Source organism: Antechinus flavipes, chromosome 3 (assembly GCF_016432865.1).
Source record: "Antechinus flavipes isolate AdamAnt ecotype Samford, QLD, Australia chromosome 3, AdamAnt_v2, whole genome shotgun sequence".
Lineage (NCBI taxonomy): Eukaryota > Metazoa > Chordata > Mammalia > Dasyuromorphia > Dasyuridae > Antechinus > Antechinus flavipes.
This window is the reverse complement of record NC_067400.1, coordinates 521,113,995-521,135,183: the sequence shown is the minus strand read 5'-3', so window position 1 is coordinate 521,135,183 and position 21,189 is coordinate 521,113,995. Positions and strand designations below refer to the sequence as shown.

Here is a 21,189-nt window from a genome sequence, read left to right as displayed (position 1 = left end):
CAGTTCCAAAAGTTTGCTTGTGGTGGGCACAAAACATTATGCAGAGTAGGTGTTTAATAAATGTTTGCTGAAAGGCATTTGTATTTCCTCCACTGAGAATTTTTCAGTTATTTCAGTACATAATATGAAGCACTGGACTGACTTCTATGGGGCCTTTCCTCAGTCTCTCAGCAACTTCAGAAACCTTTCTTTTAGTGGCTTGAAGAGGTGGTGCATTAATTGTAATTCCCCTATGTTAAAACAGCATTGCCCTGCTTTTCCATGTGTAGTTAATTGATGCTTCACCAGGAGGTCTAGAGACCTGAATCAGTAACTTTTGGAGCGTTACTTGATACTTACAGAAAGAGCCTGAGGGAAAGGTACTTATACTTCACAGATCTGTGATTTGATCAGTGTGGGCACTGCTTTCACTGGTACAGATTGAACCCTCTTTAGTAGCTGGCTTCATGAGTTGCTGTAACATCCCCTAAAAAACTATCCCATAATGTCGAATCCCTTAGTGATGGCTCTCTTTTACATTTATTTCTTCAAATCATAAAATATTTGCAAAACACTTAGCACTAAACACATAATAGACTCAATAAATGCTTACCCTCTTTCCCTTCTCTTTCTCTTCCCTTTTTTGGAACTTGGACAATAGACTCTGTTGCTGAGTCTGCAATGAAAGCATAGTTCATATTTAGCATAGGCAGTGAAAGTCCAGGGTCACCTTCCTACTATAATGAATCCTTATATAAGAGGACCTTCCTTCTCTGCAGTTCTTTGAATGCACAGAAGGATCCCAAGCATAGTGGTTGCTAGCCAGGACAGAGAAAGCGGATTCTCTTCGTCAAAGTCAGTATCAAGTAGAGATCCAGATGGAGCATTTTTGAGGAAAGAAACAGATTGACATGAAAGGAACTTGTCCTGAAGTCTTGTGACCGGGGTCCTGATTCTGGCATCTTTCCTGGCCCTCTGCCCTTGAACAACTCTAATGTTTCTTAGCCTCTTCTGGAAAGTAGGATAATATTTGCACCCCTTTAATCACAGCTTCTTTATAAACTGCCAGTTGTCATAGAAGTAAGAGCTGCTTTTATGATTCTGGAAAGGTTTTGTGTGTGTTACTATTACTTTTTCATCTATTATCAGGAAATTGTGAAGTGCTATTATTATTTTTGGGGGGAGAACTGTGAACTGTTATTATTATGAGGGAGCTTGTGAATGGTTATGATGTCAGGTCAGGATCTGTGAGCTTCAAGGAGAATAATGCCTATTATTTCTCTTTCCCTTCTCTAGCACACTGAGGAGGCTTACAAAGAGCGGTTCAAAGCTCGGCCAGAATTGGAAGAATTATTGGCCAAAGTGAACTAAGAGATGGTGGATATGTTTGATGTACCTGCTGAATGAATGAACTGCTGAATTACAAGATTGAAGGTGTAGTGATGGACTCTTAGAGACCTTCAACTTCTGTTCCCTCAGCCAGAGGAGCTACCAGTTTCCTTCACTGCGTTTACTGTTTGTAAATTAAAAAGAAATCCTTTTCTACGTAGAGGGATCATCTTAAAAGTATAAATCATTAAATTTATATAGACTAGAGAAGAATGGACAGTGGGGGGCAGGGCAGGAACATGAGCCCTATATTCAAAATTCTGAAGAGTTGTAATGGAGAAAAGTGAACATATTGTTTTTTTTAGTAACTACCAGAATCCTGAATTCCATCCCCACCTCACTTCAAGAGATTCTCTATGTGGCTTTTTTGAGAAATGATTATTAATAACCAATATCTTAGGGAGATCAGAACTCTTTTGTTTTTCTAAATTCCTCATTTTTAAAAATTCCTTTTTCTTGAAGGACATTACTTATAGTGAGATTGCATTGGCTCTTCTGATCTTGGTCAAACAACACCCAACCTTGCAGGGAATATTTAATCTAGAGAGGGGAAACCCTTTGTGTCCTACTCAAGCTTGGGTGGGAACCAAACTTTTTATCTAAATAGACTAGTGTTCTGAGTAGAGATAATTACTCCATCCAGGGGTCACTCTCTGTCCCTCATTGAAAAATGTATACATTTTTTGAATTGATAGCCTAAACCCATAGGTGGTCTGGTATAGAGATTTTTTCCCTATTCAAAAGACACTCAAGCATTCATTTTAATATAGTCTACCTCTAATCGTTAATTAGATTTGATTGCTGTTTGATGGACTACCAACTGTTTTGAAGAGTCCTGCCACCACAATTGTCTTTGGTCTAAGAGATACTGCCAAATGACCATCCTTTTATTATTAAGCTGCTGGCCTTATTAATAAAATGACTAAATTACCCAGAAACTATCTCATCGACCTTTTTAAGCTTCACATTTTTCTCATTGATTTGAACGTGATGTATCTTGCTGCCCCATGTTAACCATTAGGGCTCATAGCAGTTTGCTTCTGCTATCGGCGTCATGGAGTTTGACCATCCTGGGCAGAATCTGTAGTCCAAGGGATGGGGGTACTGCTTCTCAGCTGCCGCTGAGCCTCTGTAGTATGGGTGGTACCAACGTGGTGCTCGCTGAGCTTTCAACACTACCAACCTGCTCCCCAATGCAACACCTCCTGTTGTGGCTTTCAGGAAAGACAGGAGGAAGGGACATCATTAATCATGTACTTCTGACTCTACTTGAACAGGAATCGTCTTTATCTACAGCATAACCTAAAGGTAGTGAACCAAACTCTTGTTGACTTCCAGTGACGGGAATCAGATAGCATTTATCACTATTTCCATGGAAGCTTTTATTGACCTCAGAGTTAGAGGGTTCCCCCCTCACTCTTACTGATTCTAAAAGAAAAGTGCACAGGCCTGAGATTAGCTCAGAAGAATCTCCTAAGATCTTGTTACTATTGTTGATATTAGTATTGAATCTCAATATATTAATGGATTTGTGATCTTGAGGAATCCTTGGTAGCTAGATAGATATTGACAGAAAGAGCCTGAATTACTGTATACAGTCTGAATGCCTAGCTACTCCCTGAAACAAGTGGGGAAGAGCACTGGTGGGATCATCTGGGTCTTATGGGGGGCCTTTTCCTCTTTATTAGGTCTTTTGTTCCTTGTCAATACCTCTCATTGACAAAAACCATCATTAATTAATCAGAAAACCAAGGTATGAAGTCAGGCCTCCTTCCCCTTATATTTCCCCTATTAAAAACCCTACTTGTACTTCACTAATTAATTAACTCCTTTTTGTGATTAGTCCACTTGGTAAGCATTACAATAGATAATCACTATTAGAGCTCTAACTCCTTTTGGAGTTAGCCTATCATTAATCCCCCACTTGTCATGTCTAAATCCATCTCCCCCATAATGGTTTCTTTCTTCTTAATGGAGTCTTAGGCCCCTTGTTTATTGTTAAAACCCCTTTCCTTGCTAAAAACCTTTATGGATTTAGCCTTCTTTTAGCAGTGTAATAAAATCTTTGCCCTTTAATTTGGAGAAGATCTAAACATACAAATTCTTTTGAACACTGACCTGTAACCCCAATATACTTTTGTGGTACAACACCCCTGAACCCCAAAAATCTCTTGACTATGTATATATTTTTTAATTTTTTAAATAACTTTTTATTGATAGAACGCATGCCAGGGTAATTTTTTACAGCATTATCCCTTGCATTCACTTCTGTTCCGATTTTTCCCCTCCCTCCCTCCATCCCTTCCCCCAGATGGCAAGAGTCCTTTACATGTTGAATGGGTTGCAGTATATCTTAGATACAATATATGTTTGCAGAACCAAACAGTTTTCTTGTTGCATAGGGAGAATTGAATTCAGAAGGTATAAATAACCCGGGAGGAAAAACAAAAATGCAAGTAGTTTATATTCATTTCCCAATGTTCTTTCTCTGGGTGTAGCTGCTTCTGTCCATCTTTGATCAATTAAGGCTCTCTTTATTGAAGAGGTCCACTTCCATCAGAATATATCCTCAAACAGTATCGTTGCTGAGACATATAATGATCTCCTGGTTCTGCTCATTTCACTCAGCATCAGTTCATGTAAGTCTCGCCAGTCCTCTCTGTATTCATCCTGCTGGTCATTCCTTACAGAACAATAATATTCCATAATATTCATATACCACAATTTACTCAACCATTCTCCAATTGATGGGCATCCTTTCATTTTCCAGCTTCTAGCCACTACAAACAGGGCTGCCCCAAACATTTTGGCACATACAGGTCCCTTTCCTTTCTTTAATATCTCTTTGGGGTATAAGCCCAGTAGAAACACTGCTGGATCAAAGGGTATGCACAGTTTGATAACTTTTTGAGCATAGTTCCAAATTGCTCTCCAGAATGGCTGGATGTGTTCACAATTCCACCAACAATGTATCAGTTTGACTATGTATATTGTCTTCTAACTTGAAAATCACAGCTGATCCTGGTGATTCTTGTCCTCATTCTTTCACAGATTTTTCAACATGCTAGCAGGTTTTCTCTAGATTTATTTTTACATTTTGAGAGTACCTACAGAGCTTTCAGGCTGTTTATTTGATCATAAAACTGCATGTCATACTCTGGATAGTAAACATTTTTTGCTCATTTAAATTTTCTTGTATGGAAAACAGTGCACAAATTGATCTCTTCTGTATGATCATGGGTCTTATGAAGGAGGCCATGGAATGTTATATGCTTGATGTAATCAGTATAGTATTCAATATAATATTGTCTATTAATAAACATCTTAGGAGGATGCTATAAATATAGGTAATCCCTGTTCCACTGAATTATACTAGGTGTGTCAAACACCTGGCCCACTCACTTACAATCCACAATACTCCTGAATGAAGTCTAAATAGTAAATGTCTAATAGAATACAATAAAACATAGATAATATTACATTTTAAAACTTGGTCAACATGCAGTTTGTAGTGATCCTTATATACAGATTAGTGGCCCATTTCTATTAAAATTCAAAACCATTGTCATACAAGATATACCTCGTGACACTGGCAAGCAGCTTTAGGAAGCATCCATCTCCTTGTTTTATGTCTCACTGTACCTTAGAAATCAGAAGGCCACTTGGCTAAGTTATCCCTATGGTTATATTCAGTGTGACTTTAACACATTCAGGAGAGATTTAGTGTTGAAGGAGCTGTCTTAATTTGCATTTCTCTGATTAATAATGATTTGGAGCATCTTTTCATATAGCTAGAAATAGTTTCAATTTCTTCATCTGAGAATTGTCTATTCATATCTTTTGACCATTTATCAATTGGAGAATGGTTTGATTTCTTTTTTTTTTATTTTTTTATTATTATTTTTTTTTGGTTTGATTTCTTATAAATTAGAATCAATTCTCTATATAGTTTGGAAATGAGGCTTTTATCAGAACCTTTGACTATAAAAATGTTTTCCCAGTTTATTGTTTCCCTTCTAATCTCATCTGCATTAGTTTTGTTTGTACAAAAACTTTTGAATTTGTAAATAATAGCTCTTTATTTTCTTTCTTTTTTTATTAAAGCTTTTTATTTTCAAAACACATGCATGGATAATTTTCAACATTCACCCCTACAAAACCTTGTGTTTCAAAATTTCTCCCTCCCTTTCCCCCACCTCTCCCAGATGGCAATCAATCCAATATATGCTTAAACATGTGCAGTTCTTCTATACATATTTCCACAATTATTGTGCTGCACAAGAAAAATAAAATCAAAAAAGGAAAAAAGAAAGAAAACAAAATGCAAGCAAACAACAAAAAGAGTGAAAATGTCATATTGTGATCCACACTCAGTCCCCACAGTCCTCTCTCTCTGGATACAGATGACTCTCTTCATCACAAAATCATTGGAACTGGCCTGAATCACCTCATTGTTGATGAGAGCCACATCCACCAGAATTGATCATCACATAATCTTGTTATTGCTGTGTACAATGATCTCCTGGTTCTGCTCATTTCACTTAGTGTAATGTTCTCTTCTCTAATATATAATCGTTCTCTGGGAGCAGATTTTCAGGGGAACTTCCAGAGCAGCTTTAGTTTCAGTTTTGAGTAATAATCACCTCAAATGCAGCCAGCTGTTAAAGTCCAAATCCTTTATTATCTTGGGCTTCTGAATCTCCTTCCTGGGGTCCGGTTTGCTTTCTTTGAGGCTATCTCTCTCTTGGTTCCAAGAGTTCTTGCTGCTTGTCCTTTGCCTCTTCCAGCTTCAGCCTCTAGCTCGACTCTGAATCCAAAACCTTCAGCCTGCACAAAGGTGATATATGGATTGAATCTGACTCCGCCTCTGAGAGTGAGCTTGTGGGTTAGTGGGCTTGTCCTTCCTGACTTGTGAATCTCCTTTCTGACTGGTGAATCTTGTAGAATTCCAATGAGTACTAAATACATTAGTGAGCTAGAGAACTGTTATGCACCATGCTAAATTAGATAACTGACTTAGCACCTTGTAAGAATCCTAAAAACTTAGCATCAGTTCATGTCAGTCTCTCCAAGCCTCTCTGGATTCATCCTGCTGGTCATTTCTTACAGAATAATAATATTCTATAACATTCATATAACATAATTTATTCAGCCATTCCCCAACTGATGGGTATCCGTTCAGTTTCCAGTTTCTCACCACTACAAAAAGGGCTGCCACAAACATTCTTGCACATACAGGTCCCTTTCCCTTCTATAAGATCTCTTTGGCATATAAGCCCAGTAGAAACACTGTGGGGTCAAAGGGAATGCACAGTTTGATAGTCCTTTGGGCATAGTTCCAAATTACTCTCCAGAATGGTTGAATCAGTTCACAATTCCACCAACAATGTATTAGGGTTCCAGTTTTCCCTCATTCTCTTCAACATTTATTATCTTTTCTAGTCATTTTAGCCAATCTGAGAGGTGTGTGTAGTGGTACCTTAGAGTTCTCTTAATCTTCATTTCTCTGATCAATAGTGATTTGGAGCACATTTTCATGTGACTAGAAATAGCTTCAATTTCTTTTTCTTTTTTTTTTAATTTAATTTTATAATAACTTTTTATTGACAGAACCCATGCCAGGGTAATTTTTTTTACAACATTATCTCTTGTACTCGCTTCTGTTCCGATTTTTTTCCCTCCTTCCCTCCACCCCCTCCCCTAGATGGCAAGCAGTCCTATATATGTTAAATATGTTGCAGTATATCCTAGATACAATATATGTTTGCAGAACCGAACAGTTCTCTTATTGCACAGGGAGAATTGGATTCAGAAGGTAAAAATAACCAGGGAAGAAAAACAAAAATGCAAATAGTTTACATTCATTTCCCAGTGTTCTTTCTTTGGGTGTAGCTGCTTCTGTCCATCATTGATCAATTGAAACTGAGTAAGGTCTCTTTGTCAAAGAAATCCATTTCCATCAGAATACATCCTCATATAGTATCATTGTTGAAGTGTATAATGATCTTCTGGTTCTGCTCATTTCACTTAGCATCAGTTCATGTAAGTCTCGCCAGTCCTCTCTGTATTCATCCTGCTGGTCATTTCTTATAGAACAATAATATTCCTTAACATTCATATACCACAATTTACCCAGCCATTCTCCAATTGATGGGTATCCATTCATTTTTCAGTTTCTAGCCACTACAAACAGGGCTGCCACAAACATTTTGGCACATACAGGTCCTTTTCTCTTCTTTAGTATTTCTTTGGGATATAAGCCCTGAAGTAACACTGCTAGATCAAAGGGTATGCACAGTTTGATAACTTTTTGGGCATAATTCCAGATTGCTCTCCAGAATAGTTGGATTCGTTGTGAATCGTTCATTCACAACTCCACCAACAATGCATCAGTGTCCCAGTTTTCCCGCATCCCCTCCAACATTCATCATTATTTTTTCCTGTCATCTTTAGTTTCAATTTCTTTATCTGAAAATTGTTCATATTCTTTGACCATTTATCAATTGGAGAATAGCTTGAATTCTTATAAATTTCAGTTATTTATATATTTTAGAAATAAGGCCTTTATCAGACCCCTTGAATATAAAAATTTTTTTCTAGTTCTTTGCTTCCCTTCTAATCTTATTTGCATTGGGACAAAATTTGTTTGTACAAAAACTTTAACTTACTATAATCAAAGTTATCTATTTGCTATTCTAATTCTTCTTTGACCATAAATTCCTTACTCCTCCACACATCTGAGAGATAAGCTATCCTATGTTCTTCTAATTTGTTTATAATATCATTCTTTATATCTAGATCTTGAACCCATTTCCACCTTATCTTGATATAAGGTGTTAGGTGTGGGTCAATGCCTAGTTTCTGGCATACTAGTTTCCAATTTTCCCACCTTTTTTTGTCAAATTATCCTGTTAGCTGGGGTCTCTGGGTTGTCAAACACTAGTTTGCTATAGTTATTAACTATTCTGTCCTGTGAACCTAACCTTTTCCACTGATCAACTATTCTCTTTCATAGCCAGAACTCAAATGGTTTTGATGATTGTTGCTCTATAACATAGTTTTAGATCTGGTACAGCTAGGCCACCTTCATTTGCATTTTTTTTCATTAATTCCCTTGAAGTTCTTGATCTTTTGTTCTTCAGATGAACTTTGTTATTTTTTCTAACTGTAATTTCTTGGCAGTTTGATTGGTATGGCACTGAAGAAATAGATTAATTTAGGCAGAATTGCCATTTTTATTATATTATCTTGGCGTGTCTATGAGCACCTGATATTTTTTTAATTGTTTAAATTTGATTTTAGTTGTGTGGAAACTGTTTTGTAAGTGTGTTCATATAGTTCCTGACTTTGTCTTGGAAGGTAAGATTCCCAAATATTTTATATTATCTACAGTTATTTTAAATGCAATTTCTCTTTCTATAGCTTGCTGTTGGACTTTTTTGGGTAACATATAGAATCTACCTCTGTTTTATAAAGTGTCTGAGCTAGATAATATTATGGTTTCTTTCACCTTGGAAAGTCTACAACCCAAGGTCTCTTCCAAGTCATAAGATCATTAGAGTTAGAAGTGACCTTGGAGGCCATTTAGCTAAAGCTATTTTATGGATAAGGAAACTATAAATTAAAAAGAGATTGTCACTGGCTCAAGGACATTTATGTGTTAAGTGGTAAATGTAGAATGAAGTCTGAGTCTTCTAACTCCAAATTCAGCATTCTTTCTATTCTAGCATGCTGGCAGTCCCTGATATCCTAGGGTCTAAAACCTCTTGCATATCGGATATTTTATTTTTTTAATGTTCCTTCTCTATTATACGTTCTTTGATGGTATGTGTAAGCTCTGACATTCCAAGTTCTTGATTCTAAGGTTCTTTTTTCACTCTGCCAGGGTTCAATAAGATGCAACATGTCTCTGAAGAGTGGATTTCTCTCAGGACACTAATATGAATGAGGAGAGTAATGGACTTCCACATTTTGGTTTTAATATAATTGTTCGCTTTTATGTAATGCTTTTCAATTTACAAAGATACTTTCCTCTAACTGCTAGGCATCAGAGGACTCAAAATGAAAGAGACATAGGAAATGGGGCTTTAAATTTTTTTTTCAATAGTGATGTTTTCTCCCTGGAACCAGAAACCACAGGCTACATTCCAAAGATGATTGCATCTTTAATTGCCCATATTCCCAAAGTCAGCAGCCCTCGAAATCAGGTTGGCCAGTTTGCTAAGGGAAGGTATCATTTTACTCATCAGTTAAAGCATATTATATAATTGCTACTCTATACTGAGCCCACTGGAAAATTCCCATTAAGTTGTAAAAGCCAAAATTATAAGCTTTGTCCTGAACCAAGCAGGTAAGTGGCCATTTCTCAGACAATGTTCTCTACCTACTCCCACCTTCAAAGAACAGTCATCTCATAAGGGTCAGCTGTGGGGTGGACCACCAAAAAAAGCCACAACCAAACCCTGAGAGTTTTAGGGGCCCATAGCTAGAATGTGAGATGCTTTTCTGTCATCATGTAGGACAGAAGAGGCTTTCATCTCTGGGGTCTTTCCATAGCCGTAGACAACATATAAGTGGGGGATAAGAAGCAGTACAATGAATGGGATCTCATGTGGAATAGTTTAATGTCAAGGAATTGAGCAGATATCTTAAGTCAGAATCCTAGACTGTCAAAATGGAAAAAGTCAGGGGGAAAAAGTGACAGGATCACAGATTTAGAGCTAGAAGGAATATTCCACCACCAAGTATAACATCCAATATGAAAATTACTTTAGGTCTTATTATTATGTTATTACTTATTATATTGTCTTATTATTTATAATATATGCTTATTGTATTATGTACTTACTAACATAACTGCTGAATATCTGTCTAGAGGCAACGGCACAGTGGATAGAGAACTGGATTCAGTGTTAGGAAGACTAGGGGTTTGAGTCCCATCATTGACACATATTAATTGTGGACCCTCGCAGAGCTCTAAGGTGCAAGCTTAGATGCTAGAAGAATTTCCTCACCCAATAATTTCCTACGTAAATGAAATCACAGATCTTGTCTCTATACCCAATCCTATCCCTGTTCTTTACACCAGTATGAACTTTTGACTTTGTTTCCTTCTCTGAAAGGCCAAAATCACCTCTAAGGTCCCTCTCATCTATAAATTCTATGACTATATACAATGCTTTATAATGGTTAAGTGCTGTGTTCAACAACAAAGTGCCCATTACCATTTGCAAAGTGTTGTGTTAAGCACTGGAGATACAAAAAAGGGGATAAGGGACAGAGGGCAGAGCCAGGATGAGGGAGTGAAGATAAGGACTCACCCACATTCTCCCCCAAATCCCTCCAAATACCTTTAAATAACAATTCTAAGCAAGTTTTAAAGCATCTGAACCCACAAAAAGACCGAGGGGAACAATTTTCCAGCCAAAGGTGTCTTGGAAGGTCAGCAGGAGGGGTCTGTTGCACTGTGTGGACCTCAATCACAGGTCGAGCCAGCATAGCCGGGGCCCCAGGAAACCAGAAACCTCTAACTTGGCAGCGATCTCCGGACCTTCAGCCCACGGAACAAGGACGACTCAGCAGGAAGGATCTGCTGTGCTAGGGAGTGAGAGGAGCCTTAGCTCCTGGGGCTTTAAGAGCCACTGACTCAGCAGCAGGGGCAGCAGCTTCCAGGGATCTCAGCATACAGGTGGGGAGGGGAGGAAGAACAGCTAGTCAGTGGAGACTACAGAGACACTGCAGGAATCTGCTATTTGCCCATACTCCGAGTTGGGTAGTGTGAAGTCCAGATTAGCTCCCTGAAGGCCTCAGAATCAGCCGGAGTCAGGATAAGCAAAAGTCCTTGGTCTTTAGGGGGAGAAGTGAAGGAGACACACAAAATTGCCACAAGCTCTCCACCTACCGACCTCCCTTCTCCTCGTTCTCCTCCAAAGTGACTCTGTCTTGTCTTACTCCACCTCCTAATCCCTCTTACAATTATCTGTATACACCAAAAGATAGAGCCAACACAGAATAGTGGGGCGGGTCATTTTTCCAAGCATATGCTAATAGTGTTGTCCAATCAGTAATTAGCCTTAAGTGCTCGGTTGTCTGATTCCAGTGAACCTATTCAGAGTTTCAGACCTTTACAGGTAGCAATGTTAGCTCACAGTCCAGGTCCCTAGTAGGACCTCTGAAAACAGCTGCCCAAAGCCCCTGTAGTTTGGAACATTGTATCCTCCGTCCTGCAAGCAGAACCCTACTTTAACAAAGAATTAAAAGCCAATAGGCTGAGGAAATGAGCAAACAATAGAAAAACATTCTGCTCAGAGGGTGATAAAATCAACTATATTCAAAGTCTCCAAGAAAAATAATTGAAATCAGACCATGGAAGAATTCAAAAAGAATTCTGAAAATCAAGTAAGAGAGACAGAGAAAAAATTGGGAAGAAAAATGAGAGAAGAAAAAGATGCAAAAGGAAGTACAAAAAGCAAATGAAAATACCTTAAAAAGCTAAATTGGTGAAATGGGAAAGGAGGTACAAAGGCTCACGGAGGAGAATTCCTTAAAAATTAGAATTGAGTAAATGGAAGTTAATAACTTTATGAAAAATGAAACAATAAAACAAGACAAAGCAAAAAGAATGAAAAAAATAGAAAACAAAGTGAACCATCTGGAAAAACAACTAACCTCGGAAATAAATTCAGGAGAGAAAATTCTTAAATTACTGGTCTACCTGAAATCTATGCTCAAAAGAAGAACCCAGACATCATCATGCAAGAAATTATCGAGGAAAACTGTCTTGATAGTCTAAAACCAGAGGGTAAAATGGACACTGAAAAGAATCCACTAATTACCTCCTGAAAGAGATCCCAAGATGAAAACATCCAGGAATATTATACCCAAATTCCAGAAAATACTGCAAGCATCCAAAAAGGAACAATTCAAGTAGAGTAGATCCAGTCAAGATAACATAAGATTTAGCAGCTTCTACATTAAAGGACCAGAGGGCTTGGAATATATTATGGAGAGCAATGGAGTTAGGAGTACAACCAACTATCACCTACCCAGCAAAAGAGCATAATCCTGCAGGGGAAAAGGTGGAAATTCAATGAAATAGAGGACTTTTAAGGCATTCATGATGAAAAGACAAGAACTGAAGAGAAAATCTGATTTTCAAATAGAGGACTCAGGAAGAGCATAAGGAAGTAATTAGAAAAGGGAAATCATAAGGGATTTAACAAGGTTTATTTATTTACACTCCTCCATGAAAAGATGATATCTGTAACTCTTTAAGAACTTTCTCATTATTATGGCAGTTAGGAATATATATAGACAGAGAGCACAGAGGTGAGTTGAAGAATATGAAAGGATAATATCTTTTTAAAAATGAAATTAAGAGATGAGAGAGAAGTGTACTGGGAAAAGAGGAAAGGAAGAGGTAGAATAGAGTAAGTTGTCTGCCATAAAAGAGGCAAAAAAAGCTTTTACAATGGAGAGAAAGAGGAGAGGAATGAATGAACCTTTCATCAGAATTGGCTCAAGGAGATAGTAACATACACATGGGTATAGAAATCTATCTTATCCTTCAGAAAAGTAGCAGGGGAAGGGATAGAAGAAGGGAAGAGGGCGATAGAAGAGAGAGCATATTGGGAAAGGGGTGATCAGTAGCAAAATACTTTTGAGGAGGGTTAGGATGCAAGAGGAGAGAATAGCATAAATAGGGAGAGGAGAGAGATGATTATCAATATTAATTGGGAAAAGAATTTTGAAGCAAGTTTCTTTGATAAATGATCAAAACATATGAACTACATCCAAAGGAACATTATGCACATCCTTTGATCTCACAATATCACTACTAGATATAAATCCCCAAAAAAGATTAAAAAAAAAAAAGTATTTACATGACCAAAAACATAGTTCTTTTCTCAGGGCAAAGAAATGGAAACTGAGGGGATGCCTATCAATTGGGGAATGGCTGAATAATTTGTGATATGTGATTATGACCAAATATTATAGTTCTATGGGAAATGATGAGCAGGATGTTCTCAGAAAAAACCTGGAAAGTACTTCATGAACTCAAGCAAAGTGAAATATACTATGTTCAAGTAATAGCAGTGTTGTAGGATAATCAGCTGTAAAAGACTGCTCTTCTCAGTAATACAATGATCCAAAATATTCTGAAGGACTTATGATGAAAATTGCATCCATAACTAGAGAAAGAATTGATTGTATCTGAATACAAATTGAAGCATACTTTTTTTGGGGGGGGAGGGGAGTTTGAGGGATAAATCTATATTTTCCTTCACAACATGACTTAGGGAAATGTTTTACATAACTTGACATGTACCTTCACAAATAGGGAAAGAGTAGGGAAGAAAGAAGAGAATCTGGATCTCAAAGTTTTAAAAACAAATGTAAAAAAAATTATTTTGCATGCAACTGGGGAAAATTAAAATATTAAATAAATACAAAACAAAATTTAAAAAAGGATAAAAGATTGTGAAGGGCTTCAAAAGTAAAAAGAGTATTTTATATTTGATTCTGGATGTAACAGAATTTATTGAGCAGAGTGTGGGGTGTGTGACACAGTCAGAAATATAATTTAGTAGTTCACTTTGGCAGTTCAGTGGAAGATGAACTGGAGTAAGGTGAGATTTGCAGCAGGAAGACTAACCAGAAGAAAATTGTTTTTTTTAAGCTTTTTATTTTCAACATATATGCAGTTTTCAACATTCATCTTGCAAAAACTTGTGTTCCAAAATTTCTTCTCTGCCCTTCTACCATCCTCTCCCCCAGACAGCAAGTAATCATTGTTAAATATGTGCATTCTTCTATACATATTTCCAATTTTTTTGCTGCACAAGAAAAATCAGACCACAAAGGGAAAAAAATGAGAAAGAAAACAAAAATCAAGCAAACAACAACAAAAAGTGAAAATGCTATGTTGTGATCCACATTTAGTCTTCTCTTTGGGTGCAGATAGCTCTCTCCATCACACTTTCATTGGAACTGGCCTGAATCACCTTGTTGAAAAAAAGCCATCAGAATTGATTACTAGAAGATAATTATAATAATTTAATTTTGTTTGTCTACATGTAATAATTTAGAAGTGATGAAGGTTTCATGAATTGATGAAGAGGATGTATATGAAAAAGCAGAAATAAGATTTGGCAGCAGATTGGATATGTGCAGGAATGTAAGATAGATGAAGATCTTGTGATTCTGCATAATGAATAGGGAAGTCTGAAGGAGGAGAGTTTGAGGGGAAAGATGTGTTCCATTTTAGATATATAGAGTTTAAGATACCTATAGGCAGTTTAAGATATTTATAGGCCAGGTATGAGACTGGAGTTCAAGAGACATTAGGGATGGATAACTATATGTGAGCAGCACTTGCATCGAGATAATTGAATCAATGGAGCTGATAATATCCCCATAGGAGACAGAACATAAAACTCCTGTTTAGTGGGTATGACACTGATGAGGTGAAGTCTAGTTTTCAGGGCTCCCAGTGTGGGAACCAAAAATATGATGAGGTTTACGTTTTGGGGTTCCCTTTGATAAGGTCTAGATTTAGGGAACCAAAATGAGATTAGGGTTTCTGGTGGTCAGGGAGTTAAATGATAAGATCTAATGGTAGATCTGGGGTTCAGGGAACCAAATGCAGAGGTTTGGCTCCCCTGCACCTCCTTGGGATTTGGCACAAGGATAGGGAGTTTTGGGGACTCCCTTCTGGCAGCACAGAGATTCTCTGTAAAGGAATTTACAAACCCGAAAACCTAGATTGATAAAAGAGGTTTATTATAGGGATTGGGAAATAAGATTAGAAATACTGACAAAGAGGCATAAAGTCTCATTAGGGAAATAGGTGAGGATAAAGAGAGGGTAGCACTGGAAAAGAGTATTATTCCAGTGGGTAGAGGCTTCCTTGGCATAGCATGGCATTTTAGATTGGCTCTTTTATAATAGGAGTTTTGGGGTATAAGCTAAAGAGGTAGTGGGTGAAGTTCCAAGTTGGCTCTATCTACAAGCTGGGTTTCAGCTTGAGCTGGAATTTGAGTAGAATTGAATGAGTTTCTTTAATTGAATAGGGTTGAAATTCTTTTAGCTCAGGATTGAACCAACTCCACCTAGATAACAGAATGAAGCAGAGTTGAAGATTTTCAAGGTTCAGATCCCTTCTTCAACATGAATGAGGAATCCATAAAGGAGACTGAGTGATATCAGGTAGAACTATTGGAAAAATCTTGAAGGGAAAAAGTTCCAAATGGATCAAAAGTTCTAACCATTAGATTTAGCATTTAAGAGATCATCAAACAGAATTTCAGAAAAGTCTGGAAAGACTTATATAAACTGATGCTGAGTAAAGTGAGCAGAACCAGAAAAACCACTGTAGCAACAGCAAATCTATATGATGATCTACTCTGATACACTTGGCTCTTCTCAACAATTCAGTAATCCAAGGCAATTCCAATAAATTTTGGACAGAAAATGCCATTTATATCCGGAGAGAAAACTATGGAGACTGAATAAGGATCAAAGCATAGTATTTTCACCTTTTTTACCCCTTTCTCATCGTTTTTCCCTTTTGTTCTGATTTTTCTCTCAATATAACTCATCTGGAAATATATAAAAAATGAATATACATATATAACCTAAAATTTAAAAAAAGAGAACAGTTTCAATTAATGGTGGGAATAAGAAGCTAGTGGACAGATGATTTAGTGTCAAGTGAGAGGAGAATAAAAATTGAGGCATTGGTTGGATATAATCAAAACCCATCAGTGGCACCCCCTTACCTGACAAATGTTGAAAAAGCTTTATCTGGCTAATTCTAGGTCCTCTAATCAGGACAAATCTATTTTTCTGGCTTATCTCACGTTAATCCACTTCACAAACTCCAAAATCCAGCCTAACTGGATAATTTTCTACCTTCTTCACCATGACCTGTACTTGCCCACATATATTTTTATCCAACTGTTGTCCTTATCTTTAAAAAGCCAGCATGCAATCATGGAAACCCAGGATTTAGATTTAGAACCTGGGTTCAAATCTGTTTTCATTTTGGGCAAATCATTTAACTCTTACAAATGTGTTTCTTTCTTTATAAGATTCTAAAGTTGGATTACCTCCCCCTCCCTTATGCTCTTCAAATGTACCTATTATTTAAAATCCATTCTAATATTTCCCTTACCAGGAAGCCTTCCCTATTCTCCATTTTGTCTTCAGCAACAATTTTTTCTTCCATAGATAATAGATATTACTTGTTTTATGTTCTCTGCAATTTTCATGGAATATTATGAATTTTCCTTATTTGTGCATGAACTACATGAAGGCAAACAATCTGACTTATCTGTTTTAAATAGAATGAATGAAATGTGGAATTTATAATCTTCCCATTTTCTATTTTTCATATTTGAAAAGAACCAGTAAAACTGACATTTTAGGTCATGAATTTATTTTTCATTTAAATTACCAAAGAATCAATATAGTCCTAGGCACAGGAACAAAACCTTGGGTGGAGACCTTAAAGAAGTTTCTTTAGCACATTTTCCCCTCCTCATTTCTCTTCCCTCCAACCCTGGATTAAGCAGTAGATTCTAACCCAGTATCTGCTTAATTCACATTGGCAAATTTGCACTAAATTGACTGTTCTGAGTTGTCTCCTCTCCAGGAGCATCTTCCATATCTTCTTAGTTCCCCAGCTCCCAAGTGTCATCCTGAGTTAGATGGGTGTTTAGCCTTCCTCAGGCTAGTTTTCTGGGTGTCTCAGCCATCAGTGGGGATCTGCTTCTGCCTCCTTTGCAGCTCTTCCAGCCTGTGCTTCTGGTACTGGCTCATGCACTCTTTGAAGGCCTTAACTTGGGCCTGGCACTTCCTCCAGTCTTGGTGCTCAGCCATACAGTCCTGCACAGCATGGTGAAAGGCTATGCAACCTGTGCGTGAGATCATCTGATCCACAGGGTCCTCACTGTTTTCATCTGCAGCTGACTGAGAATGTGTCCAGTTGTGACCCCGAGAGGCAGCAGATGACATCTTGCTAACTGAGCTTTAGAAGAATAAGAAACTTTTCCAACTGGAAAGGACCTTAGGATTCAGGAAAACAATGTTAGAGATGGGTAAGTTGTGATGCTCATATAGGGAAAGAGACTCAAGTTTATTGAGTGAATCAGGGGCGGAGCCAGGTCTTCTGGCTTCCAGCCCAGGGCTGTTTCCTCTATGTTGATACCTGGCACCATGGGTACCATTCCCATAAGTACATTGACTATTTCACTTATTGTCTGGAGAAAAGCATTCTCCAAGGAGAAATAACAGTAACTCATAAAGCATTTCAAGTTTGTGAAGTCTCAAATGTTATTTCAAAATAGTGTGGTGATATGGGTGGAGAATGGATTTTTATGCTCAATTTACTAGCGAAGAAACTCAAGGTTTCTTGAACAAGGTAACTTGTTCAAAGTTGCAGATATATTAAGTGAAAAAGCAAGTTAAGAACCCGGATTTCATGAATTCAAATCTATTCCTCATCCCACATTGCTTTTCAATCTTGGACTGAGACTCAGGAGACCTCATATTGAATCTCAGCTCCTCCTTCTGCATTTGTATTGACTATTTTACAGCCTTCATACTTCTCCTAAATCAAGGGTTCCTAACACAGGAAAAGAGTCTGATTACTTGATTTCAATACAATTGGTTTCATTTGTAATTCTACTTTATTTTATGCATTAAAGAAACATAGGGGCATGTGGACTTCAATATTCTATGACTCTGGTCTGGATCCTCTTACTCTCTTGCTTTTTGGGATATTCCTCTCTTCTTGATGCTCTAACCTGTCTAATCACTTCTCAGTTCCTTTTCCTGAGAGGACACTTTATGGTCCTTAATTGTAGCCCCCTAAATGTGGGAATGTTCTAAGACTCCATCCTTAGCCTTGTTTTCTTTTTTTATCCCACTGAAGGTCTCTGCTCCAATGGATTCAATTTTTTTTTCTTTGCAGATAATTCTCAAATTGATACATCTGGCCCTATTCTATCCCTTCAATTTCAATGCCTCCATGTCTTTAGTCACTTGCTAGATCTCTATTACATGTCCCATAATACATTCAAGATGGAACGCATCATTTTTCTTTCTAAATCTGGTCAACTTGCCAATTTCTCTCTGTAGATATCGCACCATTCACCCATTCAGGTTCCAATATGGCGTGTCATTTCTGAGTTCCTTCTCCCTCATCTCCTATCAGATATTAAAATCTGTAGAGCACATCTCTCCACAACTCTCGCATTTGTCCACTTTTGTCCCCTCTCTTAGTTGAGGATCTCATCATCTTTTACCTGGATCATCCTAATAGTTGTTAAATGGTTTCCTAGCTTCTAGTCTCTTCCAATTTATCTTTCATGTAGCTGCCATAAGAAACTTCTTAAGGCACAGGACTGATCATGTTGATTTGCTGTTCACATTATTTCCTCAAGAAGAAAATACAAACTCCTTTGCCTAACACTTAAGGCTCTTCACAATCTAGCTCCAACCTACCTTTTCTTTTCTTTTTTTATTAATAGCTTTTTATTTACAAGTTATATGTATGAGTAATTTTACAGCATTGACAATTGCCAAACCATTTGTTCCAATTTTTCCCCTCCTTTCCCCCACCCCCTCCCCTAGATAGCAGGATGACCAGTTGATGTTAAATATATTAAAGTATAAATTAGATACACAATAAGTATACATGACCAAACTGTTATTTTGCTGTACAAAAAGAATCAGACTCTGAAATAGTGTACAATTGCCTGTGAAGGAAATCAAAAATACAGGCGGGCAAAAATATAGGGATTGGGAATTCAATGTAATGGTTCTTAGTCATCTCCCAGAGTTCTTTCACTGGGTATAGCTGGTTCAGTTCATTACTGCTCCCTTGGAAATGATTTGGTTCATCTCATTGCTGAAGATGGCCAGGTCCATCAGAACTGATTTTCATATAGTATTGTTTCCAACCTACCTTTTCATCATTACTGGACATTCCTCCCCTGTGTATACTCTATGTTCAAGTTTTACCCTTTTTTGTAGGGCAAAGCCTAGTACACAGCAAGCCTTTAATAAAAGCTTGTTGCTTAATTGATCTCAAACCTGCTTTTTCTTGCCCCTGTACTTGAATAGCTTTCTATGACAGAAATGTAGTCTCATAATTCTTGCCATCATGAAGCAGCTGGGTGGCAAAGTGGAAAGACTGTGGGGCCTGAAGTCAGAAAGAATGGAGTTCAAATCTGAACTAATTACTTAATAGTGACTTAACTTCTATCTGCCATTTCATTTCCTCAACTGTAAAATGGGGCTAATAATAGCAATTACCTGCCAGGGATGTTGTGAGGCTTATGAAACAATATTGGAAAATACTTAGCATGGTATCTGGCATATAGTAGGTACATAATAAATGTTTGCTCCCTTCCCTTTCTTTTCCCATTCAGAGTCCTTCCTCAATCTCCAAACTTCCTTCTCAAATTTTCCTGGGATGCTTTGTCTAGATCTCACATTGTACTTTGTACCTCTGTACATTATCATTCCCCTCTACTGAACCCCAAGCTTATTAATTCCTTGAGAGATTGGATTATCATTTTTCATTTTTTACCCTTACCACTTAGCACCATTTCCTTTGTCTACAGAAACTGCTTAACAACAATTTTTCTGAAGAGTTTAGTGACTTCAAGCAAGTCCCTGTTCAGCAAAATAAGGGGATTAGACTAAATAGATTTGTCTGGCTCTCGTGTTCTTTCTAGCTCCACTAGGCATCCAGAGCAACCTATTTCCTAAGGCAAAAATTACCTCCACAATCTCATGCAGTCATTCATTTTCTGCTGGAACACTTCCCAGTGCCTGGGAATCCAGGGCAGCCTGTTCCACTATAGGGTGGCTCCCACTTTAGGACTTGAGAGGAAAGGTGCCCCCCCCCCCCCACCCGTTAAGTTCCACACATTGCTCCTGTTCTATGCTTTCCTAGGATGACCCTTGAGCAGGCTTCTCGGGTTCTGCCAGGGATACTGCTTTTTTTCTTTTTAAATATAATAAAATTATTATAGCATGTATCCACATATAACCATGTAGACTTAACATACATACTCATATATACATATACATGCGTGCACACACACAGAAAACCTTCTTATGTGCCAGGCACTTTACAAATAATAGTTGATTCTCAAAATAGCCCTGGGAAGTAGTTGCTATCCTCATTTTACGGATGAGGAAACAGAACCAGAGGTGAGGTGACCTGCCCAGGGTCCCCCACTCTGACTCCAGGCCTTGCTCAATCTGTGCCGCTTTGCTCCCTCCTGGCCGGAAGTCGGGACCCTGGGGTCTAATTCCTGTTCGGAGCCGTAGGCCCTGAACAAGTGCCTTACCTTTTATAAAATGAGGTTCATCTTTAACTTAACAGCATTTATGAAGGGCTTACTACAATGAACTGGCCCTCATTAGGGGAGGGAGTGGTTTCAATGACCTAACGGCCTCCAGCGCACAGGGCTGGGCTTCCTGAACAAGGTGGGCTTGGAAGGGTGCAGGGCCCCAAGAACATTCAGCTACGCTCCAATCTCAGCTGCAAGCCATCTCCGCCCCGACAATCTACCTCCTCTCCCTACTTTCCCAGGGTCTGGGAACATCGGCGCGCAAGCGCTCACCTACCGAACGAAAACGGGCTCGCCCCCGCGTCTACGTATCGCGCGCGATCTCGCGCCTTCGTCTTACTCCGCGCCTTCCTAGTCCAGATTCCAAGTGCCCGCGGAGCTCGCGCCAGAGCTGCTCTACCATTGGCTGATTTCCGGCCCTTGCCCCGCCCCTCTCCACCATTTTCCATTC

General features: G+C 38.2%; 2 protein-coding genes across 3 annotated transcripts in view; one reads left to right on the top strand and one right to left on the bottom strand.

Annotated features, from left to right (window-relative positions):
* Window positions 1-2,306, top strand: part of MRPL48 (mitochondrial ribosomal protein L48) — a 61,587-nt gene extending 59,281 nt beyond the window's left edge. Inside the window, exon 8 of the mRNA XM_051987136.1 lies at window positions 1,276-2,306. Within this exon, the coding sequence (XP_051843096.1) occupies window positions 1,276-1,350 (75 nt within the window). The 3' untranslated portion in view covers window positions 1,351-2,306. The remainder of the gene's footprint in view (window positions 1-1,275) is intronic.
* A 14,484-nt stretch (window positions 2,307-16,790) lies between these two features.
* LOC127555097 (cytochrome c oxidase assembly factor 4 homolog, mitochondrial) lies at window positions 16,791-21,113 on the bottom strand. 2 transcript variants are annotated; one of them, XM_051987138.1, is made up of 2 exons: window positions 21,016-21,113; window positions 16,791-17,436 (listed from the first exon to the last, which is right to left on the bottom strand). In XM_051987138.1, the coding sequence occupies exon 2, from the start codon at window positions 17,383-17,385 to the stop codon at window positions 17,119-17,121; it is 267 nt and encodes an 88-aa protein (XP_051843098.1). In that variant the 5' UTR covers window positions 17,386-17,436; window positions 21,016-21,113; the 3' UTR covers window positions 16,791-17,118. The 2 variants fall into 2 exon arrangements, with proteins under 2 accessions (XP_051843098.1, XP_051843097.1); XM_051987137.1 differs by lacking the exon at window positions 21,016-21,113 and adding an exon at window positions 20,736-21,004.
* Between the last annotated feature and the right edge of the window lie 76 nt (window positions 21,114-21,189).